The sequence below is a fragment of the Mya arenaria genome, chromosome 14 (genome assembly GCF_026914265.1).
Source record: "Mya arenaria isolate MELC-2E11 chromosome 14, ASM2691426v1".
NCBI classification, from domain to species: Eukaryota; Metazoa; Mollusca; class Bivalvia; order Myida; family Myidae; genus Mya; species Mya arenaria.
The window spans coordinates 50,793,180-50,820,946 of NC_069135.1; the positions used below are offsets into that span (position 1 = coordinate 50,793,180).

The window sequence follows — 27,767 nt, forward strand, 5'->3', positions numbered from 1 at the left end:
AAAGCAAGAACGTAACTGGGTGTGTGGTGTCCAACGATATATTTGAACAGTAAAATTGAAAACAGATATTACCATAAACTAAACATATTGCATAGAAAAGTTGGCAATCTGGACTTTTAACCACCGTTTGTAGACAAATTAAGGATTAAAGCTTGCAGCAGGCGGCAATAAAATCAATTATAACACAAGTGTGTGTTTGGCACTGGGATGTATATCTAGGAAAATGTTTGCACGGGCAAGGTATTCTTGGTGTTTTTGTCTTTCAACGACGCGTGTATAAAAGTGCTTAGAAACATTTCTTCTATAAATATATTGTGAAGTATTAATATGTGTTAATATATGAAAATTAATTGGGTAATGATGTCTTAAGAAAACGAAGTTTGTCACTTCAATTCAAAACAACCAAATCAATCGAGATATTACATTTCATAAATCTGCAAGAAATACACTTTTACATTTGTTTTTTAACAACCAAATGCATACGGTTACGTATTCAACTCTGCGTTCGTTATAGGTACGTTATTACTAATTGCCAAGTACTCGTATGTGGTCAATGATGGCTCAAGACCACAGTTATCTGCCCCCCGTTGAGCTCAAGACCACAGTTATCTGCCCCCCGTTGACCAAGATCCGGATGTGAATACAGAAACAAAGAGTGCTTGTGTTCAAGTATCAATATTTTATTAAAATTGAATGAAAAAGAAGCAAAAAATGTTCTTTTTGCAGAGAACTTGACTGAATTTGACACTCTATTGCAGAAATTGATAGTTTTCAATGTAAATATTGGAAAAATCATAGCTTGTGGAAGTCTGAAAATTAGTTGTTTGTAGCCGATTGACTCCCTGGCGGAAGGGTTTTGTATTTGAACTCAATTTTGACAGTCGGGTCAATGGTCAACATGGTATTTTCTTGTGATTATATTTTGTGACTTGAATTGTTCTAGAGATGCCATGTCCTTGTTTTTCAATTGGGGTGTGTATAAAGTCAAAAGCCAGGTTAGTGTCTATATGAAACATATAGTAAAAATAACTGTGGTCTCACGCCTGATATAGAGGAAGCTTTTGGAGGGGTGGCCTATTTTAAATTGTTATAAATTCTTAATTTATACAGCTATCTGGTTGAAATTTGGCCAGTTGACAGTGCTTAGCCATAGAATATTGGTGTTCGAGTATGAAATGTGAAAATCTTATATTACATAATATAAATTAATAATATATAATTTTCTTATATGTCTTTTTGACATTTTTAAAAAAAACTACTTTCACTTTCAATTTAATATTTGAAAATAGTTCCAAATGATGGTAACTAATGAATGAAAGCCTCACTTTCAATTCCAAAGTATAAATGGAGGGATTTTTTTAACATAGGAAGCAGACCCAGGAGGAACTGTCTGTTGAAGAACCCCCCCCCCCACCCCCCACCAAGCTGCCCACCAGAGGCCAAGCTGTACTTGGTGTTTGCCAACATGCTGTAATTTGTAAGTACTTCAAGATAATATATTAGAAAATGGTATCCAAACTGAAGTACAAAGTGAGACAGTTTGGTCATAAAAGCCCATTGAGACTGTTTGTTCCATTCATAAATGAATTTCTTTCATGTTGTCAATCATTTCTGATGTGGCTTTGATAATAATATTATTTTCTAATGAAACTGCTGACTTGTATCAGTCTTTGGTCTGTATTGTGCATCTATTCACACATTTTGTTTGCTCTTTTAAGCAAACATTACAATAATTGCAAATTCTATAAGCAATTAAACAAAACTTACTGCACATAGGATGCAGAATGATGTTTTATTTAGTGTGCATATGATTATCAGCTTATGGACAAGAAAACATATACTTTAACAATCACAGCAACACAATGAGATCCCAATTTTAAAGAAATAATGCCACCTTTCATTAATTCATTAATTCATTCTATCAATCATTCATATATATTCATTAATTCATTCATTTATTCAGTTTATTCATTGAAAAACTTGACATTTCTCAAGGCAAAATAAATAAAAAGTGAGCAGCTTTCATAAAGAATAGAGCCTTTTCCCTTAATGCATTAAAAACACAACCTTAATACAGTATAAATGTTTTAAAAACCCTAATTTATTGCTTATTTTAATAGCCAGCCTGGTTGCTGTAGCCACAGAGGAATTTTCAAGGACATGAACCAGTGCTGGTAAAACTGTGGTCTCGTGTGGTTTTCCATACCGGCTCTCGGCGAGGATTTTCAAGAAAGGAATACCATCTCCAAGTAAGAAGAAATTCTAAGCATGTCTGGTTTGAATGCTTGCAAAATGCATCTGGGTACTCAATAAGATGAGATTTACCTTTGAGTTGTTAAAAACTGATTGCAAAATGTCCAAAAGACTATATATTCTATTAAATTTGTCCTGAAAATCTTTGAATTCATGAACTTTTCTGCATATTTATCACATTTATGACTATATTAAAGGTTGTGTATGCCTCAAATGAGTGTTTACAGGCCTTTTTCAAACTTTAACAGTAGTGGCAGATAGTTTTATTTGTGTAAAACATTGCTTTTGTGTCTTGCTTGCAGATCATGATGTGCCAATAAGCTCCAGTTAGCTGCGGCCTTTTCCCCAGGCGGTAGTCCTGCAATCTGAATCCAGGAGATGCAACTCTGAATCCAATATTTCAGAAGAATGAAGATGTTAGTCAACTCTGTAGTGCTTGTTTGTGTGTAAATGATTCCAATGAGTGAGATTTATAGCAAATCAGGTGTAAATAAGCATCTTATAGACAATAGCGAAGTGCTGTACTCTGAATTTAATGCCAAATCTAGCCTTCAAAACAGATTCTTAAAGTATTTTTTTTTTTAAAAATGGGCATAATAATGCCATCTCTGCATTTTCTACATCATGTAGCCACCTCATACATGAAAACACTAGCAGTTGTCATGAATCTTTAAGTTTTGGTGTGTTTTTTGCCATTTCCTTTGTTGCGCCATTTGTCCCGGAAGCCAACAATTTGGCATATAGTGTTGTTTAGACTGTCTATTAACACATTATCACTAAATTTCTTGTGTTAAACTGAACAGTTCTGTTACCTTTGTATATAAGTGGACCAGAAAAGCAAAATTTTGACAAGTTGAGGCATTTCAGTTGGGCTCTATGTCATTTTTTATATAAAACACTAAGCCGATGAAGTGGAAAAACCTTATTTTGCTTAGAAAAAAATCTTAAAAGAGTAGGCAGGCCAGTTTTGTGGTGCTGTTCTATAGACACCATTAAAAGCTACAAGGAAAACTTTACTTGGTCAAATTATTCCAATGCATAAGGAAATAATGGCTCTTCAAAGGTTTGCGACTTAACATTTGAGGGAAATGGCTGTTTCTGCTTTTTATGAAAATACCACAGGTGCTAATACTTGTCTCATTCATTTAGTATTTGATATATCATTGCCAAACTTTCAGTATGTGTTGCATATAGCCTGAAGCTGAACTATAGGAGTTTTGAAGTCTGTTTCTGAAAAAAATGTTGCTTAAATAGGCTCAAGACCACAGTTATCTGCCCCCCGTTGACCAAGATCCGGATGTGAATACAGAAACAAAGAGTGCTTGTGTTCAAGTATCAATATTTTATTAAAATTATGAAAAAGAAGCAAAAAATGTTCTTTTTGCAGAGAACTTGACTGAATTTGACACTCTATTGCAGAAATTGATAGTTTTCAATGTAAATATTGGAAAAATCATAGCTTGTGGAAATTTGAAAATTAGTTGTTTGTAGCCGATTGACTCCCTGGCGGAAGGGTTTTGTATTTGAACTCAATTTTGACAGGCGGGTCAATGGTCAACATGGTGTTTTCTTGTGATTATATTTTGTGTCTTGAATTGTTCTAGAGATGCCATGTCCTTGTTTTTCAATTGGGGTGTGTATAAAGTCAAAAGCCAGGTTAGTGTCTATATGAAACATATAGTAAAAATAACTGTGGTCTCACGCCTGATGTACTCTCTATATATAGAATGAGAATGCTATTTCTGACTGACATTTTGGTTGTCATATACGTGAAATGCTTGAAATGGCATTTTCCCACTGTGATGTGTTGCCTGTTTATATTGAAAAGTATTGGAACATGAATTAGTAGTGTAAAGCCTATCCAGTCGAACCTCGTTTGCTCGAATTTGTCGTTGGCTCGAACTGGATGAAAAGGACCAATTACTTTAAGCTGAAGGTAAAAAATCCCGGGGGTTTAATAAACAAATCTGAAATATAGTTTTAGCATTCATAGTATGTATATCTGTTTTCTGAAATTCAGGTATGATTTATAATTTTGCTTTAATAAAAGTTATTAAAATCGTAATGAAATATGCTATCTCTGTTTCTTATTAAAGTTCTAATCTTCAGTGTGTTTGGTGTGTGTTTATCTCTGTCCGATAAGTTTATGATAAAATAGTTCAGCAAATAATTTTACTTTCTGGTTACGTGAAATACAAAGGGAAAATTGCCATATATCAGTTACGCAGTTATAACTTGTCACAGCAATGGCGGTCCTCAAATATGTGAATTGTAATATTTAAAGCTATGTTTTCTAAGTGATGGATTATTGAAATTGTCATTACTGTGAAATGGTTGCAATGGTATTGATTGTTTTAACACAGAAATGACTTTAAATAAACAGTTATTTCACTATAAGAACAAAACATGGCCTCAAAAGGTTCATCTATTTGCAAGGGATCTGACCTGATTCACGACTATAGTTGCTCCAAGTGCGAGGAAAATGACCTTAACACTGAAGCACAGCACTTCTGTCCACAGTGTGAACACTATCTGTGTGGCAAATGTGTAAGAATTCATGGGGAGTATTTCAAGAAGCACGCTGTGTATGAGCGTGGAGAAATTCAAAAGTGGGCGGGGTTCTCCATGGATAGATGTGACAAGCATGGCAAAGAGCTGGAAGTCCACTGTGATGACCACCAGGAATTGTGCTGCAGTGTCTGTGTGGCCCTTAACCACAGGTGAGAGTTAAACCACGGGTGATTATTAGTCTAAATATAATCTTAAAATTGTTACATGTAACTGGACACCTTTTCGCTGCCTTTCACCATTCTGTGTGCTTGTTGAGTTTGACGATTTTAAAGGTAAAGAAAAAACTTTTATTTCCATAAAGTAAAGAAACAATAATGTCGAAATGCATGCAATATTGCAGGAATATGTCCTTTTCTTCCTTTCCCAAAATGGTGAAAGCCACTAAATAAATGAGTACATAATTTCCAGGCTGTGTAGCAGCATCAGTCACCTACCTGACCTGGCCAAGGGCTTCCTGAAGACAGAAGAGTTCAAGCAGCTGCCAGTAGCAGTGGACAAGATGAGGTACAGGCTGGATGAGCTCAAGACTAATTGGACGAAAGACCAAGCCTCACTGAAAGACTCCTACAAGAACATCCTGGTTGAAATCAAGGCGCTCCGCAAAGAAATAAACCAGATCTTAGACAAGCTGGAGAAGAAGACAGTTGAACAGTTGGATAGCATGATGGAAGATTTAAAGAAGTCTATAAAAGATGATTTAGAAACCCTTGGCCATATGGATGACCAACTCAAGACCTTAATTGAGAAGCTCCAGCAGACAACTGGCAAAAACAAGGACACCATACCTTACATTGGATTCAGAAAATGCCAGTCTATACTTAGTGAAGCGAATCGTTTTGTGCAAGAAATAAGAGTAAAAGAAGGAATGAAGTTCAAATCTGATGAAAGTGTATTACCATTTCTGAGAAACCTAAAGCGCCTTGGCAATGTTGAAAGTGTTTTTTCCACTTATGTGTATAAGGTTCAGAGTTTAAGTCATTATAAGGTAAGAATAAAGAAGGACAAGAATAATTGCAGTATTAAAGGTGTATGTGGGTTGGCAAATGGAGAGATGGTTATTGCTGATTATAACAACATAAGAGTGAAGCTTCTGAACAGGCAGTATGCGGTCATTGACCACTTTGATCTGCCTTCTACTCCTCAACACTTGTGTCACACCACAGACAATGTTATAGCAGTAGCTGTAAGTGACTTCTCTACTATTAATGAGGTCTACTTCCTCACAGTGACCAAAGGGAAGCTACAATCAATGAGAAAGTTCACCACAGACCACTGCTGTCATTCCATTGCTCACCACAAAGGCCAGCTATATGTGGGCTCCTTTGATGGCCTGTACCTATATTCTATGGATGGAAGACTTCTTAAGACGATATATGAAGCCTTGTCTTGTGTTAGGACAGTGTACAATTGTGCTGTCTCTCCTACTGGGAAGAGATTATATGTTACAAATGATTATATCTCTAAATTATTAACATTTGATAAAACCGGTCAAGTGTTATTTACAGTAGAATACCCTGACCTAAAAAATCCAACTGGACTATTTGTCAGCCCCAGTGACCATGTGTTTGTGTGTGGGCGGGGGTCTATCGCTGTGGTACAGGTAGACAAGGAGGGGAAACAGAAGGTGACCACAGTGGCCAGCGAGGCTGATGGCATTTGTTGCCCTCAGTCAGTGTGGTTTAGTGGACAAACCTCAACTCTCATTGTTGGGAATTATGAGGAGAACGACATAACTGTTATCAAGTTGTGTTGAACTAGAACTACAGCATCATATTCTGGTTTGCAAAAACAAACCTTGATAGAAGATGTGTACGAGTGTTTCCTCCTTTGTTTAATCTAGTTTGGTTGACATTGGATGTTAAATGTAAGCAATGTTTTCTAGAAGTTGTTATAAGCTAGTAAATCATATCAACATTGTGCATTATTTCTTGTATTAAATATATATATATTGTGCGATGACTGCTCTGTGAACTTAACTATTGTTAACAAAAAATGATGTATAAGTGTACATGTATATATATGTATATAAAATGAGAATGATTCTACGTTTAAGTTATTTTATTCCACTATAAAGTAATCTGTCTATCATGAATTCCAAACCATGTAACCTTGACCTAAAATGAGTAAGTGTTTAATATAATACATATATCCCGAACAAAAAGTATTGTGTCTAAACAAGAAAAGTTTGATCATGAAGAGACATGCAATTTTGGTATGTTTTACTGTAAGGAACTTAAATACTTTCGATCTTAATTTCCTAATAAATCTTAATTTACTGTATTGAACTTAATGAACACTTCCGATGTTTACTGTAAGGGACTTCATGAACAATTTCCATGTTAATGAATTACTGTAAGGAACAAAATACTAATTTCAATCTTAATGGTTTCCTGTTAGTAACTTTATACGAGTAAATACTTTGGATGTTTATTATTTACTGTATGTAACTTTATGAAACCTTCCGACGTTTACGTTTAACTGTAAGGAACTAAACAATTTCGATGGTTATGATTTACTGTAAGAATCTTTATGAACACTTCCGATGATAATGATACACTGTATGATATTTAAATTGACAATTTCAATGTAATTGATAAACAGTTAGTCTTTTTAAACATTCTTTCTGTTCAGTTCTGCTTATGTTTGTCAGCGAAGTTTGCTTTCACATTGATACCATGCTGTTTTGAAAGATTTCATGTTTGGTATAATTCCAAATTATTATCAAATTCAGGCCCTTTTCTGGCCATCTCACATGTCATATATTTTGACGTTGCTCGTTCCCGTTGGAAATTTCTTTAAATTAATGCGAGATGAAAATGGGAGTTTGTCTTCTTTTTTTAATTTATTTTAGAATTCCCGATCTCTTAAGGTTACTTTTGGACATCGGGCAAAATATATATGAATGCTTTTTACATTTGTAAGCAAGTAAGAGGAGGGCTTGATTTTATGACAAGCTTATTTGTAGATCGTAATGATCGAATATCTGAATACAAACTAAAGATGTCAATAATACCTATTAATACTTAGAAACATTTTATTCACGCCATTATTTACCCAGTTTTAGCTCATCCTAGAGACCTGTACACCTTGAAAAGGACGCCCTTAACATTCCAACCAGGGGTGCCTTGTGGTTACACATTTAAATGATATATGTTGTCTGGGTGTAAACATTTCAAAACAATTGTCTGGGGTTACACATTCAGCAAATTATGTCAAGCTGGGTCCGTTAAGCCCAGAAGTTAATCATGTATATGGAAGCATGTATGCCGACTGGGTCCATTTTGCCAAAAAGTTTAACATTTATATGGAAATATGCTTGTCAAGCTGGTCTGTTAAGCCCAGAAATTAAACAAGTATATGAAAACATGTTTGTCAAGTTGGATCTGTTTAGCAAAGAAGTTAAACATGTATATGGAAACAAGTATGTCACCTGGATCCGTTTAAAACAGAAGTTACACATATATATGGAAACATGTCTGTCAAGCTGGATCCGTTAAACGCTGATATGTTACTATTTGTCGAGCTGGGTTCGTTCAACCTTAGGCTTACCCATTAATAAAATATATATACAGAGATGAACCCGTTTTTTTTGGTTAACATTAATATGAAAGATGTCTCTACCTGGGTCGTTGAGTCAGGAGATAACTCATTGATATGAAATATTTTATCGGAGTGGTATACTCGGCGGATGAACAGATATATGAGCTATTTTTATCGGGCTGAGATATTTAGGGCCCGGTATACAATGAGGTATTTTTTCTGGCAGTCGGTGACCAGGTTTCTGCACCCCCCCCCCCTCCCGGATGTGTACACTTTTAACAATACGCATTCAAGTGTTTGCGAAAATGAAGTATAACCAAATCTGATCAGAGAGTAAATTTAGACCACAGAATACATGATACTGTTGTGGGTGACATTTTCATGTCGCAAGTGTCACTTACTGAAGTATCATGTTGCATCTGTCACTCACTACAGTATCATCTTGTCTGTATCATCTACCCAATACCATGTTGCATCTGTTAATCACTACAGCATCATGTTGTCTGTGTCACTTGCTACAAAATCATGTTGTATATTGCACTCAATACAGTACCGTGTTGCCTGTGTCACTCACTACAGTATCATGTTGCCTGTGGGACCAACTTCAGTATCATGTTGCCTGTGTCACTCACTACAGTATCATGTTGCCTGTGTCACTCACTACAGTAGCATGTTGTCTGTATCACTCACTACAGTATCACGTTGTCAGTGTCACCCACTACAGTATCATATTGTCTGTATCACTCACTATAGTATCATGTTGTCTGTGTTACTCACTACAGTATCATGTTGCATTTGTCAGTCACTACAGTATCATGCTGCCTGTGTCAGTCACTAGAGTATCATGTTATCTGTGTAACTTACTACAGTATCATGTTGACTGTGTCACTCACTACAGTGTCATGTTGCCTGTATCACTCACTAGAGTATCATGTTGCCTGTGTCAGTCACTAGAGTATCGTGTTGCCTGTGTCACTCACTACAGTATCATGTTGCCTGTGTCAGTCAGTAGAGTATCATGTTGACTGTGTCAATCACTACAGTATCATGTTGACTGTGTCACTCACTACAGTATCATGTTGACTGTGTCACTCACTACAGTATCATGTTGCCTGTGTCAGTCACTAGAGTATCATGTTGCCTGTGTCACTCACTACAGTATCATGTTGCCTGTGTCACTCAATATAGTATCGTGTTGCCTGTGTCGCTCACTACAGTATCATGTTGCCTGTATCACTTACTACAGTATCACGTTGACTGTGTCACTCACTACAGTATCATGTTGACTGTGTCACTTACTACAGTATCATGTTGCCTGTGTTGGTCACTAGAGTATCATGTTGTATGTGTCACTCACTACAGTATCATGTTGCCTGTGTCAGTCACTAGAGTAGCACGTTGCCTGTGTCACTCACTACAGTATCATGTTGCCTGTGTCACTCACAAGAGTATCATGTTGCCTGTGTCACTCACTACAGTATCATGTTGACTGTGTCACTCACTACAGTATCGTGTTGCCTGTGTCACTCACTACAGACTCGTGTTGCCTGTGTCACTCAATACAGTATCATGTTGACTGTGTCACTCACTACAGTATCGTGTTGCCTGTGTCGCTCACTACAGTATCATGTTGCCTGTATCACTTACTACAGTATCAAGTTGACTGTGTCACTCACTACAGTATCGTGTTACCTGTGTCACTCACTACAGTATCGTGTTGCCTGTGTCACTCACTATAGAATCGTGTTGCCTGTGTCACTCACTACAGTAACAAGTTGACTGAGTCATTCACTACATTATCATGGTGTCCGTGTCACTCTATATAGTATCATGTTGCCTGAGTCACTCACTACAGTATCGTGTTGTCTGTGTTACTCACTACAGTATTATGTTGCAAGAGTCATAGACTGTAGTATCATGTTGCCTTTGACACGCGTTGCATTATCAGTTTGCCTGTGTCACGCACTACATTATGGGTTTACCTGTGTCACTCACTACAGTATCATATTGCCTTTGTCACTATCTACAGTATCATGTATCATGTGCCACGCACTGAAACATCACGTTGCCTGTGTCACTCACTACAGTATCATAAGGCATGTGTCACTCGCTACAGTATCATGTTGCCTGTGTCACTTAGTACAGTATTGTGTTGCCCGACTCACTCACTACAGTATCATGTTTGTATTTGTATCAATGTATCACTATTATAAATTCTGTGAAATCAAAGCTTAAAAGTCTATTAGTAATCAGCTATCAGTGATATTTTATAAAATACCAATATAGTATGGACCATCCTTCAGGAAAGATTAACCATATTGCAAATGGAACGATGACAGAACTAACTTATTTGTGGATCGGTTTCCTTACACATACCAGTTTGCACACCTTCTCTGACAGAACCGTAACTGTTTTGAAACTGATTCGTGATACACATGGAAGTAAGGTGTATACAATAATTGTGTGTCTATGGTTTCCCGACCGACGTTATTTTGTTGCACCCTGTTTTGCCAACGAACTACTTTTTATCTAATCGTTTGTGTACATCGTTGATATATTTTATATCCCTGAAAGGACGCCTGAATTGACCTTTTTAAACAGCGCTGTAGTTGAACAAGACAAACTGGTGGCGCTTTTAAATGTGAAAATGATACACTTTTACCTAATGTTAATTTCTAATTTACCGTCCCTTTTGAAGTTAAGAGGCTTAGTGCAATTTAATCAGATATAAACTTTTTCATTTGATTTTAATAAAAACACCCGCGTATGTAGTAGGTTTGCTTTTAAATAGTGAAAAATATTCCAATTACGTAATGTACTTTTCGAACTATTTAAAGCTATATTATTCCGAATGTTATAAAATAAACAAACTCGACATATACAATGCTAATGCAATGTACGTGGACATGGGTCTTGCAACCAGCACGTCTTCTTAATGTAACGTAGACATGTGTCAATAAATCTTAAAATCTCTTATTGCATGACAAAATTACATTTAATATGCCCTCATTCATAGAAATAAAACAGTTCCTTAAATATATCAAATATATTTTTAGATTTGATGCAGACGTGAGTTTAGCTTGCAAACATTCTAAGCCATGGAAACATGAAATTGGAGTTATCATTTTGTTTCATTCCGAACGTATTCAGAACAATTCGAATGTAATCATGCCCCACCCTCCCCTACCGTACCCTACCCTATTCTATATTTTGAATAGCAATAATAAACAACATGTTTACTTATTCTTTACATACTGACTGACCGACTGACCGACCTACCGACCGACCGACCGACTGACTGACTGATACTTTAAATATTTATAATAAAAAGGTGCCATTATTATACGTATTTTTTGAAGAAACGAATATTTTTTCCGTTAAAGTTGTTGGCAAAAATACGTATGGATGTACGAAACACGTAGTCTTTCATGTTCGAAATAGAGGTACGGACTCCGTCCATGCAACAGGTACGGGATGGATTCACATAACATGTATACGCAACGTGTCAGGGATTGAAGTACGGACCTCGTACATGTAACATGTATGGGATGAAAGTACGGACTCCAAACATGCAACATGTACGAGATGGATATTCGTAACCCGTACATGAAACTTGTACGGGATGGGAGAACGGGCCATTTACATGAAACCACATGCATACACCGCCAACATGAAACAGACCACATACATATGTACGTCCAACATGGAACAAAACGCATGCATACACCGCCAACATGGAACTGACCGCATACAAGTACTTCCAACATAAAACTGACTGCATGCATACACCGCCAACATGGAACAGAACACATACATGCACTTCCAACATGGAACAAAACGCATGCATACACCGCCAACATGGAACTGACCACATACAAGTACTGCCAACATGGAACTGACCTCATGCATGTACTGCCAACATGGAACTGACCGCATACAAGTACTTCCAACATAAAACTGACTGCATGCATACACCGCCAACATGGAACTGACCACATACAAGTACTGCCAACATGGAACTGACCTCATGCATGTACTGCCAACATGGAACTGACCGCATACAAGTACTTCCAACATAAAACTGACTGCATGCATACACCGCCAACATGGAACAGAACACATACATGCACTTCCAACATGGAACAAAACGCATGCATACACCGCCAACATGGAACTGACCACATACAAGTACTGCCAACATGGAACTGACCTCATGCATGTACTGCCAACATGGAACTGACCGCATACAAGTACTTCCAACATAAAACTGACTGCATGCATACACCGCCAACATGGAACTGGTCGCATATATGTACTGCCAACAAGGAAATGGTCGCATATATGTACTGCCAACATGGAACTGGTCGCATATATGTACTGCCAACATGGAACTGGTCGCATATATGTACTGCCAACATGGAACTGGTCGCATATATGTACTGCCAACATGGAACTGGTCGCATATATGTACTGCCAACATGGAACTGGTCGCATATATGTACTGCCAACATGGAACTGGTCGCATATATGTACTGCCAACATGGAACTGGTCGCATATATGTACTGCCAACATGGAACTGACCGCATACATATACAGCCAACATGGAACTGACCGCATGGTCTTTTTAATCAAATGTTACTCTTTTTTTATTTGTTTTGCGTTTCTCATCAACTAATATAATTCAATGGTGTTATGTACGTACTGTCCATAAAACTATTGGTGGGTTTAAAATGTTAGTTTTATCACTTTAATATTCGCATGAAATCAATTACCAGCCAAATGTATACAAATGTGATAAGATGTCCACACGTTATCATTTCGTTGTTTGCATATTTAAATGGTTTGGTTAGATATGAATTAATTTATCAATAAAAATGTTAAGATACCGTTGTCCAAACCAGAGATTGAACCAGTGTAATACAATTGGCTGCATATTTCTATCACATATTTGTTTCAATATTATTCATATTAATTAATGATGATAATGATTCAAAAATAAGTGTCGCAACTCTCGATCCGTACAAGATGAACTTTAAATGCATACACGCCCAGTTAGTGTGTGACCAATACACGTGTCTGCTGCTCTGTCTCTGTCACACCTATATAAAGTGTAAACTTCAAACTGTCAGTCTGAATGAGTCTTGCTGATTGTCGAAAACCGATTACCAACGATACGGTATCTTAAAATAAAGCAAAACTCTAATGTAAAATGATATCTAACTCTTTCAAATTATCAACAAAGTAAATTCACATCTCAGGAACAATAACAACCTTTAAAAAACTTTAAAATCTGTCGTAAGACATTATGGAGGTCCAGAGGGATACCACACACTGACTTTAAGATGCACTCTTATTCCCACATAAGATTAACCTCAATTAATAATATTGTTTTAATATATACCAAAAAGGATGGATTAATGTCGAAAACAATGGTTCTTCTGAGGGATTCCAAGTGTAATTTGAAAGAAATGTGCATAAAACACGGTATGTATACGTAATGAGACTATTCTAAATCACAGTAAATCATTTAGCATTCACCAATCATTTTATGTTCGCGTTTTCAGCTATTAAAGGGACTGTCTCACAAATCATAAAAAAGCGAAAAAAAAGTTGAATAATGACATTAACTTGGCATGGATGTGTACAATGCATTGAAACTTACTAATTGAAATATCACATAGTTTACAATTTATTTAAGTTTAGCAGTTATTTCGTATTTTCCCATTAAAAAAGATTACGGGGTTAGTTAGCTACAATAATGAGCGATCAGGGATACTGTTTTATTATTTTGACATTTCATGTGTATCCCTATAACCAGTCTGCCATAGTCTAAAAATCGTCAAAAGACTGGTTGACGGTCATTTAGGTGGGCTACGGGGTTAGTCTACCAGATAGAATTCATTCCTTATGCGTGATTGGCTAGTCGGTGTTATCACTTGATATTACCGAGGTAGGTTTATAGTTTAATTATGTCATTCAGTTAGTGTAAGCTTTGATAGCTCAGTAGGAAAAGACGCTAGTCTTCAATTTTGGCGACGCGGGTTCGAATTCGGTCTCCGACACAATCTTATTTTTAATTTTGATATTTTTTTTACAATTATGACACCAAAGCGTAACGCATTCTATTAGATAAATGTCCTAAGGTTCGTTACAGAAAAAACTTTTTTGGTCCCTTTAAATACACGGTTACAATTTTGTTATCAGTAATTGATATTTTCCATAAATGCATTATTTAGTAAGAAGTTTAAAAGTTATCACTTAATATTTATGTTTGTTATACATGTTTTCGAATTGATTTTGAATAGGAGTGTCACTTGAAATATTGAAGATATCGTCAGAGGAAAGATACCTTGCCAAAATTTATACAGTCATTTATTAAATAAACGGTAAAACACGTACAAATTTGGATTGCTAAACATGTATATTAATATAAATGTCGTAACTTATTTGGTTATTAAATCTGTTAAAGTACAGAGATAGACAATTTTTATGAACTAATAGGTTGATGATTTTAGGACATTTAAATGACACTTAACTCAAAACAAGCCACCTAATGTTAACTATGCCATATTTTATGCCGAAAATAGGCGCGTGTCACATTGAATTATTTATAGCAAAATGAAATGAACATGATTTAAGCTATAAATAGCTAGCTGAAAATAAAATCTCAATGATAAAATTATGAAGCATTACTTTAACTTTATATGAAATTAAACGAAGCATCAAAGTAAAACATACACGTATCTACAAGTTATATACCCATGGTCATGTGATTTGAATGGTTGCAGTGATAGCTGTACTGCAAGGGAAGTAACAATTTGTGAAGTTTGCATTCAGAGTTGTTTTCGATGGAAAATTGTGTTCCGAATGTGTTAAAATATAAAAACAATAATTTACGTAGTTTCATTTTCATTTTAATTGTATATTATTTCTCGCTAAAAATAAGAAATAAATAGAAGATAAACGTTTCTTTTCCGTGTACAGTTAAGTTCTATTATATAACAGTTTGATTGCTACGCCACTTATTAGAAAAGAACATAGTTAGAATATTGGCAATCGGAACGATAAATGTTTTTGTTTCTTCTGGAAAGAAATATATAACATGAACGTGAAACTGAAAGTAAAAGCAAGCAAAATGTCCGTGCACAAATGCCGGTGCAACTTGAATTTGACAAGGATGCATTGGATTACAGAATAATAAGTATTTGCAGGAACAGTAATGTTTAACTCAACATTCATTCAATGATTATATATTCTATTGATAGAAATTTGCTTGGAAAAATGTTTCCTATGACAAGGTGAAAAAGGATACGTCCTACCGATCCCATTTGCTTCTGCATGTAAAAGGAAACACAGATGTTATTTTTGTTGGCCTTAATGGCAGTTTAATTGCTTTAAGGCCTAAAAAAATTGTTCGGTTAGAGTTACATCCTTTTAAAAAAATAGGTAGGGTAGGTAGGCTTTTTTTCAAACAGACTATAAAAACGGTAGGGTCGGCGCCTATTCCGTAAGTAGGGTCGGGTAACCCGAACCAAATGTATTTTTTTAAGCTTAATCAGAAAGAATTCAGATGTATTATAGTTGTAGATTATTCATGTATTTTAACAAATGTATTTCAATCATTATGAAACTTTTACATATGAAATATCTGTTAAGCTTTTAAATGCTTATCAATAAAATCCAGTCACCTGATCTATTACGTAGGTTGGAGATAAGCTATTTATCGAAGTTCCTTGTTGGAAGTAAAGGCCAGTGAGAGGATGTTTGTAACTTTCAACCCTATGTTACAGGATTATGGCATTGAATTTTGCATCCTCAATTCAGAGGGGCTGTGATTTCATCCATGAGTTCGCCTGTTCCGCTTGTGAAGAAGATGGACTGAACACGGAAGCTCAACATTTCTGTAATCAGTGCACGAAATATTACTGCGATAACTGTGTCCCAGGTCACAACAAGCTATTCAAGTGACATACAGTGCTCGACCGAAAGGATGTGAAGAAATGGGCAGCAGCACCAGGGATGTTGGACGTCCTTGAGAGATGTGAGAGGCACCCCGAGGAGGCGCTCAAACTGGTATGTGGTGACCATGACCAGCTGTGTTGCCATGTGTGCGTTGCCATGGATCATAGGTATGTTCCAAGGACGATTTAAGTTACAATAACACAATCACAGTATTTAAACTGATCAAAAATAGTTTAAGCATGTTTAACATTGTCTCCGGTTTATACAATCACAACAAAATTGTATTTTACATATGTGTATTATTAGACTATGCTATATATCCGTCAACACTGTCGCGGATCGGGGAGGGGGGGGGGCAAACCCACACCCTCTGAAATCGTCCAAGTTTGTTTTTTTATTTCAATATAGTTGAAATACTTAAATACCCACAACGTGCACAATTTGAACTAAAATTGTCTTTCTTTTATTGTTTTTATTTTTCCTTTTTTTTTTGGGGGGGGGATACCCCAAACTCCCTCTTCCCTGCCGAGATAGGGCACAAAATTGGCCCATAAAATGAAACCTTTGAATATTGTAACGCCTATAAGACCATAGTTAAAGTGGTTACACTGGTTTATTGTAAGGCGTGTATGCTGAAAATTGTGTTACAACCGGTTACATCGAAGATTTTCAAAGTTCAACAACAAAAAAATCGAGTTTTCAGGTCGACATATGATCAGAGTTAAGCGGTTACATTGGTTAGAATGAGTCACAGCAAAGTTTTTGCAAAGTTTGAAAAAGTGTTGTTGTTTTTTCTATCTGAAATAGCGGGTTACGCGGTTATATGTCAACCTGAAAACTCGAATTTTGATGAAAATTTTCGATGTAACCGATGTAACCAGTTGTAACCAATGTAACCGGGTAACCCATTATTTCAGATAGAAAAAAACACACTTTTTTAAACTTTTCAAGAACTTTGCTGTAACTCATTGTAACTAATGTAACCGTGTAACTCTAATCATATGTCGACCTGAAAACTCGATTTTTGATGAAAATATTCGATGTAACCGATGTAACCGGTTGTAACCAATGTAACCGCGTAACCCGCTATTTCAGAAAGAAAAAAATCTATAACGTGAGAAGGGTTACAAATTTCGAACCTCTCATTTTATGGGCCGATTTTTGGCGCTAATTGCCCTGCCAGCACTTCCAACCCAATAGATTTCGGTTCTGAGGGAGATGAGCAACTAAACTGGTTACGCCCCTAAGTAGCGCCCCATCTTACGTCGAATCCTGGAGCCGCCCCTGTATACATACATAGACTCGTTATTCGTGTCAAATCCTATATTATATGAACTTTATTCAAATGGAAAAATATTGAGAAACACTTAAGTACTCCCCATCATATTAACTCACGATGATTTGGGCAAAAGTTCTAGCTGTGGGGTTTGACTAGATGAATATATTGTGCACGTACATAAAATGACACTGTAAATAACATTATAATGCGTAATAATTATGTTCCAACGCATTCGAAACTCCTCGGCCATTTTCCATAAAAAACCATCTCGGAAGTATATAGATGGTTTACAATGATCGAATTCTTTAAATTATAGTAATTTGCAAGTAGATTGCGTAATATTTTTAATTCAGCAGTTAAACTTAATGACTTGGCTGTTGGAAATCTTAATTGTCTTTGCAATTATACGCTTCACTGACAATCAATTAAAAAATAGTAATTCAAAATACACGCTTAACACAACGATTCATTTTTACAATTAATTAGTTTTTTTATCTACCTCTACTGATGTACCGACATAAATCCGAGATTGTTTTCGATGAAAAATGGCCGAGGAGTTCCGAATGGTTTAAATGCTCTTCATTATTTGGCTCAGATAGTCAAGGGACATAACTCGACACATTCTAAGAGTTATGAGCCTTACTACACATACTGCCACTGTTGTTTGGCGATTATGGTACAGAATATAAACTCTATGCGACTCATGGTATACTGAATTTAAACTCTATGCGACTTATGGTATACTGAATTTAAACTCTATGCGACTTATGGTATACTGAATTTAAACTGTATGCGACTTATGGTATACTGAATATAAACTCTATGCGACTTATGGTATACAGAATTTGAACTGTATGCGACTTATGGTATACTGAATTTAAACTCTATGCGACTTATGGTATACAGAATTTGAACTGTATGCGACTTATGGTATACTGAATATAAACTCTATGCGACTTATGGTATACAGAATTTGAACTGTATGCGACTTATGGTATACTGAATATAAACTCTCTGCGACTTATGGTATACAGAATTTGAACTGTATGCGACTTATGGTATACTGAATTTAAACTCTATTCGACTTATGGTATACAGAATTTGAACTGTATGCGACTTATGGTATACTGAATATAAACTCTCTGCGACTTATAGAATACTGAATACAAACTGTATGTCGTTTAATGGATGAATTCGCAAAACATCGTCATAACAAGAAATCTAAGTTATTTTTAAACCAAGCCTTTCTTCTATGAAATGTTATTATAAATACCAAGACTTAGATTATAAAGTAATTTATGCTATTAGCCTCCCAACATTCCTATACATGTACCATTTACCTTTCAATTTAGATATTAATCATCTGGTATTTTTTAAACATATGCTATGCTTTTATTTGTCTTTACTTGTCTTTATTGTTTTATACTTTTAATATGCCATATTTCATTGTGTCTGTCTGTCTGTCTGTCTGTCTGTATCGCTGTCTGTATGGCATTCTATCTGTGTGTGTCTGTGTGTGTGTCGCACGTGCGTGCGTGCGTGTCTGTGTGTTTCTGTGTGTGTTAGTGTGTTATTGCTTGCGTGCGTGTCTGGGTGTGTCTGTCTGTGTGTGTTTGACTGTGTGTGTGTCTGTCTCTGTGTGTGTGTGCGTTTGTGTCTGCGTGCGTGCGTGCGTGCGTGCGTGCGTGCGTGCGTGTCTGTCTGTGTGTCTGTCAGTGAGCGTGTCTGTCAGTGTGTGTGTCTGTCTGTGTGTGTGTGTGTGTGTGTGTGTGTGTGTGTGTGTGTGGGTTTGTCTGTGTGTATACAGAATATTCCAGTCAGTGGTTTTGCGATTCTCCAGTTAAATGTTATTAGTAAATTGCAAACAACAGCTTAATCATTGAAATTTAATGGCCATTATGTCCAACATTATTGCATGGGAGTTCTTATTTTGGTCAGTTTTTGGAAAAGTCTATGTTTCTTAGGTTTTCTCAATTTGTATATTTTGATACTTTTCAAAACTAAAACAAATATTTCAACAATAGCTTTTTACTGAATATAGACATTATTTTCTGAACTATAACTAAGCTAAGAATTAAATATTTGATAGTGTTTATAATCTCCTGGGCAAAGGTATTTAACTCTCTAAACCACACCCTTGAGTTATGTTTAAAGATTGAAAACAAGTGTAACTAATTAATCATTATATTTCTTGAACTCGCAACATCGAAATATATTAATACAAGTAGCGCCTTTAGCTTTGATTGTGTCGATTAATTTTGATTACGGTATTGTTGTTTAAGGGGCTGTTTTAGGATTTGGCCTTCGTAAGGATGTATTTTAACCCAAATCACGACCCAGTCATAATTCTTTACGAGCCAAATGAACCAGTCAATTGTAACCACGCGACACCCCACCCCCACCCCAAGGTCCGGGGGTATACCGGGGAATAGCCATTACCTAGAGTCCCTGGGGTGCGGGTGCATTTGGCGGGGATTTTACCAGCAGTACATTCCCGCAGGGCAGGGATTTTACTCGTAGTTGGCTGGACCGAAAGTCCCCGCTATTCCCCGGACCTTGGAGGGAGGGGGAGTGGTTACAACTGACTGGTGCAAAACTTTATTAACTACCGGGTTAATTGTCCGGTTAGCGCATTGGTTAGCGCACTCGCTTTTCACCTAGGCGACACGGGCTGGATTCCCGGCTTGGTCGCATGTGAATTTGGTTTGTGGTCACGAAGCCGGACAAGTGGGTTTTATCCGGGTTCTCCGGTTCCCATCACAACACAAGACCCCACTCTCGCGTGAAATTGTGTTAACGAGAGTAATTAATATAATGTTGAAATAACTTTTTACACAATCGTTGTAAAATAAATGTTCAAACTAATATTTTGACTCGTGTTCACGATGAAAAATGATTCGGGAATACGTTTTTCTTAGAATATCAAAAATATTTGAAAAATAATGTTTTGTTTTTTTTTCTTCATACCTTCATCATTATAAATACATAAATGAAGGGTCTTGCATTAAGACAAAAACGTAGTCCCTTCGTCCACAACTGCATATAGTTGATTATCGCGAGATTAGCATCAGTAGTATTAGTTATTTGATAGTTTGTAGTTGTAGTAGTAGCTGGTGCCGTGGCAACAACAACAACCGTATATGCAGCAGCGACAGTTGTTTCAGGGGCTGCAACATCATCACATTATCGGTGGAGGTACTGGTGGTGGTGTTGGTGGTGGTAACTGTGGTGGTGTTGGAGGTGGTGTTTTGGCGCTGGCGGTGACAGTGGCAATAGCACTAGCAGTAGCATTAGTGGTAGTATTAACAGCAAAAGCCGCAGCAATACCAGCTATATTACTAAGTATTGAGAGCACTATATTAAATGATCGAACAGGTTGACCTAATATGGTGTGGTGGTGGTGCTGGTGGTGGCTATGGTGGTGGTGAAGGTGGTGTTTTGGCGCTGGCGGTGACAGTGGCAATAGCACTAGCAGTAGTGGAAGTATAAACAGAAAATGCCGCAGCATTACCAGCTGTAGTACTAAGACTTCTGAGGGGGATGGGGGTAAACAAATATGTTCTTACATCGGTCACGGTATGAAGGCAATGCAAGATGCACACAAAACAAAGCATTTGTTATTGAAACATTTGCAAAACAAATCTTTTTTTACGAAAGTGCAATAACAATGCAACATAATGTGTTCACGATGATGTAAACACAATTGAAGTAAATATAACATTCGGAGGTTCAGTTTCACCAATTTGATGTATTTTCAAGTTTCGATTGTATATTACATATAGTGTAAACGTATACTGTCGAACCCCGTTGGCTCGAACTTGTTTGGCTCGAATTTCTCGTTGGCCCGATCTGGATGGTATGCCGACTCGTTTCATCATACTGAAGGAAAGAACTACCGCTTGATTCGAATTTTCCGAGGCTCGAGGTATATTCGCCGGTCCTTAGGAGTTCGAGGCAACGGGGTTCAACTGAACTTCATAAGCCTTTAAAATGAATAATTAAAAGAGTGATTTTTTTATAAAATGCGAAATCAATAAACTTGCCATTGTAAAATCAATATCTATACGCTTAGTAAAGTATTCCCCTTAATACGTAATACAACTCGACCTATGAAACGACCAGATTTATATATAATGCAATAAAGGTAACATTTGCAATCCAAATAAAAAGGTTGTTAGCATACCATTTTCATCAACAGCTGTCATATGTCTTAAACAATTTCATGTTACTCATTAAAAAAACATATGCTATATATAAGTTTGTATTAAGTTTAACTTGTCAATAATTATGTATAACACTCGATACCTCTTCATGTTTTTCTTGGCAAATTTTAATACATTCTACCAAATCTTGACCCAAATAACAGCAATTCCCAAAACATGATAACATGAGAATTTGACCTTAGATTTTCGGTCTATTAGGGGTTAATGTGTAGCTGAAGTTGACTCTCGTGTAGGAATGAAAAATGGAAATATTGGCTGGTATTTTTGGCAGGTGTGAATTTCTGTCTGTGTGCCTTTCTGTCTGTCTGTCTGCCCGCCTGCCTGTCTGTGTTTATGTTTGTATGTGTGTTCGTCTGTCTATGTGTGGATCTGTCTGTGTATATGTGTTTGTCAGTGTTCCCTTCTGTCTCAACGGCGTGTCTGTGTGTGTGTGTCTAACTGTCCGTCCGTCTGTCTGTGTGTGTGTGTGTGTGTGTGTGTGTGTGTGTGTCTGTCTGTGTTTGAATGTGTGTCTTTCTGTATGTGTATCTGTGTGTGTCTGTCTTCCTGCCTGCCTAACTGTGTGTATGTCTGTCTGTGAGTGAGTGTCTGTCTGTGTGTCTTTCTGTCTGTCTGTTTGTTTGTGTGTCTGTCAGTATGTCTGTCTGTCTGCCTGCCTGCCTGCCTGCCAGCCTGTGTTTATGTATGTCTGCGTGTCAGTCTTTCTTTGTGTTGGTCTGTCAGTGTGTATGTCTGTCTGTTTGTCTGTGTGGCTTTCTTTCTGTATATCAGTGTGTCTGTTTGTGTGTGTGTGTGTGTGTGTGTCTGTCTGCCTGCCTGCCTAACTCTGTGTATTTCTATGTGTGTGTCCGTCTGTATCTACGTGTGTGTGTGTGTGTGTGTGTGTGTGTGTGTGTGTGTGTGTGTGTGTGTGTGTGTGTGTGTGTGTGTGTGTGTGTGTGTGTGTGTGTGTGTGTCTGTCTATCCGTCTGTCTTTATTTTTATCTGCCTGTGTGTCTATTTGTGTTTGTCTGTGTGTCTTTCTTTCTGTCTGTCTGTCTGTCTGTCTGTTCGTCCCTCCCTCCGTCCGTCCGCCCGTCTTCTGCCTGTATGGCCGTCTGTCTTTATGTCTGTCTGTTTGCCTGTATGTTTGTCTGTGTGTTTGTCTATCTGTCTCTCGGTCTGTCTGTCTGTATGTCTGTCTGTATGTCTGTGTGTATGTCTGTCTGCCTGTCTTTCTGTCTGCCTGTGTGTTTGTATGTGTGTCTCTGTGTTTGTCTCTCGGTCTGTCTTTCTGTCTGCCTGTGTGTTTGTATGTGTGTCTCTGTGTTTGTCTCTCGGTCTGTCTTTCTGTTTGCCTGTGTGTTTGTATGTGTGTCTCTGTGTTTGTCTCTCGGTCTGTCTTTCTGTCTGCCTGTGTGTTTGTATGTGTGTCTCTGTGTTTGTCTCTCGGCCTGTCTTTCTGTCTGTCTGTCTGTCTTTCTGTTTGCCTGTGTGTGTGCGTGTGTGTCTGTGTGCGTGTCTGTCTGTGTGCGTGTCTGTCTGTGTGTATGTATGTATGTGTATATGTATGTATGTGTGTGTGTGTGCGTGTCTGTCTGTGTGTGCGTGTCTGTCTGTGTACGTGTCTGTCTGTGTGTATGTGTCTGTGTGTGTGTCTGTCTGTGTCACTGTGTATGTGCGTGCGTGTATGTCTGTGTGTATGTGCCTGTCTGTCTGTGTGTCTGTCTGTCGGTGTTGATGTCTGTCTATGTATTTGTGTCTGTTTGTCTGTCTGTCAATGCGAATGTCCGTCGGACAGTCGGACATGTCCGGTATATTTTCATTTTGACCGACGAAACTTTTGTTTTGGTCGGTCACAATGTCCGGTGAAAAATTACAGTCAGCACCGTTTAATTTTCGGAAAATTTACTTTCAGTTTCTAAATAAATGTTATTTTTAACTATTATTCAGCGTGTTAATCCGTGTATCACTATTTGTAAACCCCGTTTCGACATGTTTCCGTATAAGCCGATAAAACGCGTAAGGTTCCGATTTCAGCTCGTAATCTAATACTTTTATTTTACGGAAATGTTCGGAAATTACAAAATTCCGTATTTATTTTCGGCGAAGTGGTTCCCGGCAATCGTGTTTATTTAAATATGATGATTACTATTTAAATATGATGATTAATATACCGAGCTGACTTTCTTTCCGCTCTGTTTAACATTGCCAATAACAATAACTCTACTTTCGACGAATTCGTTTTTGCATAGATGTTGTGCCTGAGTTTGACTTGTAGTACAATTCGTTACATTTTATAACCGTGCTGTATCTTTAATTTAAAGATCAATTAAAAGAGTAAGATCTAGCTGTTCCATGGGTAGACGAACCAGATACGAGTTTTTTTGGGAGGCAAGGGAAGAAAACAATTATGACATAAGATCCGAATATTGATTTTTATACATAATGTTTAGCTTTTTTTGTAATTTATTATAGTGCTGTAGGACAAATCTAACCAAAAAGATCTAAACCTGTTATAATTGGGAATTACAAAACTTTATTTAAAAAGAGATGCTTAAAATTAAGGTTTAGGCTGATGTAACTGAATACTGTTTGTAACATTGCGACAGGTAAAAATTTGGTGCGACAGGTAAACTTTCAGTGTTTACCTGTCGCAATGTCCTGTGAAGAAGAAAAAGTTTTCGCGTTGTCTGGACTGTCTGTCTGTGTGTATGTGTCTGTCTGTGTGTCTGTCTGTCTGATTATTACAGAAAGTAATGCATTAAGATTGTTAGACTCTACTGGACATCATTTCAATCTATGATCAGCTTGATATTATCTAGATGTTTTATTTATGCTAAAAAAATGGAACATCGATGTTTTAAAGCAAAAATCAACAGGTTCTGGAAGACGACGACGACAACGAAATATAAGTATTTAAATTTATGTGATTTAAGAAGAATGTTATAAACAAGCGTCTTCATAAAACATGTGTTTCCTTCTTTCATTGCAGACACTGTGCATCAATACAGCACATTCCAGACGTTGCAAAGGGGATCCGCAAAGATCCCGAGTTTCGTCAACTACCTCAACGTGTAGCTGTTCTAAGGAAGCAGATAGAAGATATGAAAAACGACAGAAAGAAAAATTGTGCCTTACTGAAGAAGACTCGAACAGCCATTGTTGATGAAATCAAAGCAATCCGTAAAAAGATCAACGACATTCTTGACAAGATGGAGAAAACAACCGTTCAAGATTTAGACCGACTGGTTGCTGATCAGGAACTGTCCATTAAAAAAGATATAGAATCCTGCACTCAGATGCACGACGAATTAAAGAACATTACGGATGACATACAAAGCAAAGACTCATCCGGCGAAACACCCCTATACATTGGGTTCAGAAAATGTGAAGAAAAAATCAAACAAGCAAACGAAATACTGCAAAACATGTCAAATGTTGTCAAATACGATATAACTTTTCGTAAACATAATGGAATAGAAGATAATTTGTCTTCGATGAAGACATTTGGAGAGTTAAATGAATCGAATGTTTTTGGTAAACAACCACTGATATCGCTATTCCCCCGAGATCATGTATTCGGTACCAAAGGTTACAAGGAGTACAACGTGAAGATGAGTTCAGACAAAGATACATGTGATATTCTAGGGATATGTGAGCTGCCTGGTGGAGAGGTTGTTATTACAGACTTCAACAACAATAAAGTGAAACTGCTGGACCAGGAGTACAGGGTTGTCGACCACTGTGATGTTCCCGAGTATCCCAATGACGTGCGCCACATTGGCGGAAATGAGGTTGCCGTTTGTGTTAACATTGATGATAGACATGAACTTCATTTCATTAACATTACAAAAGGGAAACTTGTGACTACGAGAAAGTTAAGTTTCACCCATAGATGTTACGGCGCAGCTCATCACGGGAACAACCTTTACATTTCATCAGACACCGTGCTGTACGTCCATACGATGACGGGGAAGCAGGTGAAGAAGCTGTACGAGGATAAGACCGGTGGTGACACGGTGGTGAGATTTGCCATCAGCAACGACGGGAAGACTATCTACATCACAAACTACTCAAACAATCAACTTATCACCCTGGACAACCTCGGCAACAAGCTGGCCACATTCACTGATCCTGACTTGTTGGGACCTGCCGGAGTACACGTGACAACTGCTGGACACGTGTTCGTCTGCTGCTGGACTTCCGACACAGTGCTGCAGGTTGACAAGGACGGGAAGACGAAGTTGGCCACACTGGCAAGGGAACAAGACGGAGTGTACATACCTAAAGCTTTGTTCTTCAGCAGCCGCTCTTCCTCTCTGGTTGTCGGCGGAAATAAAGACACGCTCCTCGTCATCAATGTACAATAAATAATAGATCCAATTACAAGTGGCAAAAAATACAATCATTATAACTGATTGATTTTTACTTTAACCTTTCTCGTAAATATAAGTACAGATGGAAAATGTACATGTATATAATACAAGAATCATATTTGCTTAAACGTACATATACCTTTATATTTGACGTATTTTAATTGCTTTTAGCTACATAGTAATTCTGTTTATCGTACACATGTTATTCAACTAAATGACTGTTTATTGTATAATGTTATTCCCGTATATTCAATATGTTGTTAGTGTGTATGTATACTCGTATATATATATATATATATATATATATATATATATATATATATATATTTAGATTTATTCTTTATTTAATGTTAAAATAAAATATATAATACGGCCCGTTTTGCCATGTGCCTTTAAAAAGCTTCAACACTTTTACTACAACTACAAGAGAGCCAGTTATATGTTAACTATTTTCACTGGAAACCTAGATGAACATAGGTGCATTAATTATGAAGAGTTTCTTTAAAGTAAAAACAATAACAACATATACCATGATTATAGTTGGTTTTGTTTTCAATTAAAGGCACACAATAAAGATGGATTCAAAAAACATTTTGTTTTTATATTAAATGCAGAATTATGTTAAACTCATTAGACAGTATGATCAAAACATTAACAAACATAACGCGATACGTTTTAAGTAAAAAATACCTTTAATAAAATATTTTTAATTAATAGCTACGTGGCCATTAAAACGTGCAAAAACGTCTTTACACAAATTACGTTTATTGTTTGTTTTAGTAATTATTATCAAATGAATTAAACATAATACTGCATTTATAAAATAATAATATTGCACCAACGTGTTCGGAGTCTGTTTTATATCCGTATATCCTCCCCGTACACGTTACAGGGTCCGTATTTCCATAGCTTTCACGTTGCATGCACGGGGTCCGTATTTCCAAAGCTTACACGTTGCATGCACGGGGTCCGTATTTCCATAGCTTACACGTTGCATGCACGGGGTCCGTATTTCCATAGCTTACACGTTGCATGCACGGGGTCCGTATTTCCATAGCTTACACGTTGCATGCACGGGGTCCGTATTTCCATAGCTTACACGTTGCATGCACGGGGTCCGTCTTTCCATAGCTTACACATTGCTTGCACGGGGTCCGTCTTTCCATAGCTTACACGTTGCATGCACGGGGTCCGTATTTCCATAGCTTACACGGAGCATGCACGGGGTCCGTCTTTCCATTGCTTACACGTTGCATGCACAGGGTCCGTCTATCCGTAGCTTACACGTTGCGTGCATGGGGTCCGTCTTTCCATAGCTAACACGTTGCATGCAAGGGGTCCGTCTTTCCTTAGCTTACACGTTGCATGCACGGGGTCCGTATTTCCATAGCTTACACGTAGCATGCACTGGGTCCGTATTTCCATAGCTTACACGTTGCATGCACGGGGTCCGTATTTCCATAGCTTACACGTTGCATGCACGGGGTCCGTATTTCCATAGCTTACACGTTGCATGCACGGGGTCCGTATTTCCCTAGCTTACAAGTTGCATGCATGGGGTCCGTTTCCATAGCTTACAC

At 37.3% G+C, this 27,767-nt stretch overlaps 2 protein-coding genes and 1 long non-coding RNA gene across 3 annotated transcripts; all 3 read left to right on the top strand.

Annotated features, from left to right (window-relative positions):
- The first annotated feature begins 1,418 nt into the window (after positions 1 to 1,418).
- On the top strand, positions 1,419 to 2,670 carry LOC128218334 (uncharacterized). The gene is made up of 3 exons (XR_008258353.1): positions 1,419 to 1,477; positions 2,121 to 2,249; positions 2,556 to 2,670. It is a non-coding gene; the product is annotated as an uncharacterized LOC128218334 (long non-coding RNA).
- Positions 2,671 to 4,659: 1,989 nt separating this feature from the next.
- On the top strand, positions 4,660 to 6,577 carry LOC128216219 (uncharacterized). The gene is made up of 2 exons (XM_052922788.1): positions 4,660 to 4,973; positions 5,233 to 6,577. The coding sequence occupies exons 1-2, from the start codon at positions 4,660 to 4,662 to the stop codon at positions 6,575 to 6,577; spliced, it is 1,659 nt and encodes a 552-aa protein (XP_052778748.1).
- A 9,807-nt stretch (positions 6,578 to 16,384) lies between these two features.
- LOC128216220 (uncharacterized) lies at positions 16,385 to 26,392 on the top strand. Its single transcript, XM_052922789.1, has 2 exons — positions 16,385 to 16,494; positions 24,804 to 26,392. Exons 1-2 carry the CDS (start codon positions 16,385 to 16,387, stop codon positions 26,179 to 26,181), a joined length of 1,488 nt encoding a protein of 495 aa, XP_052778749.1. The 3' UTR covers positions 26,182 to 26,392.
- The last annotated feature ends 1,375 nt before the right edge of the window (positions 26,393 to 27,767 follow it).

Excerpts from the sequence above, each read along its gene's own strand:
- LOC128216219 (XM_052922788.1), top strand. The coding sequence starts at position 4,660 with ATGGCCTCAAAAGGTTCATCTATTTGCAAGGGATCTGACCTGATTCAC. Across the intron at positions 4,974-5,232 it reads TGTGTGGCCCTTAACCACAG|GCTGTGTAGCAGCATCAGTC; the intron begins GTGAGAGTTAAA and ends CATAATTTCCAG.
- LOC128216220 (XM_052922789.1), top strand. The coding sequence starts at position 16,385 with ATGTTGGACGTCCTTGAGAGATGTGAGAGGCACCCCGAGGAGGCGCTC. Across the intron at positions 16,495-24,803 it reads TGCGTTGCCATGGATCATAG|ACACTGTGCATCAATACAGC; the intron begins GTATGTTCCAAG and ends CTTTCATTGCAG.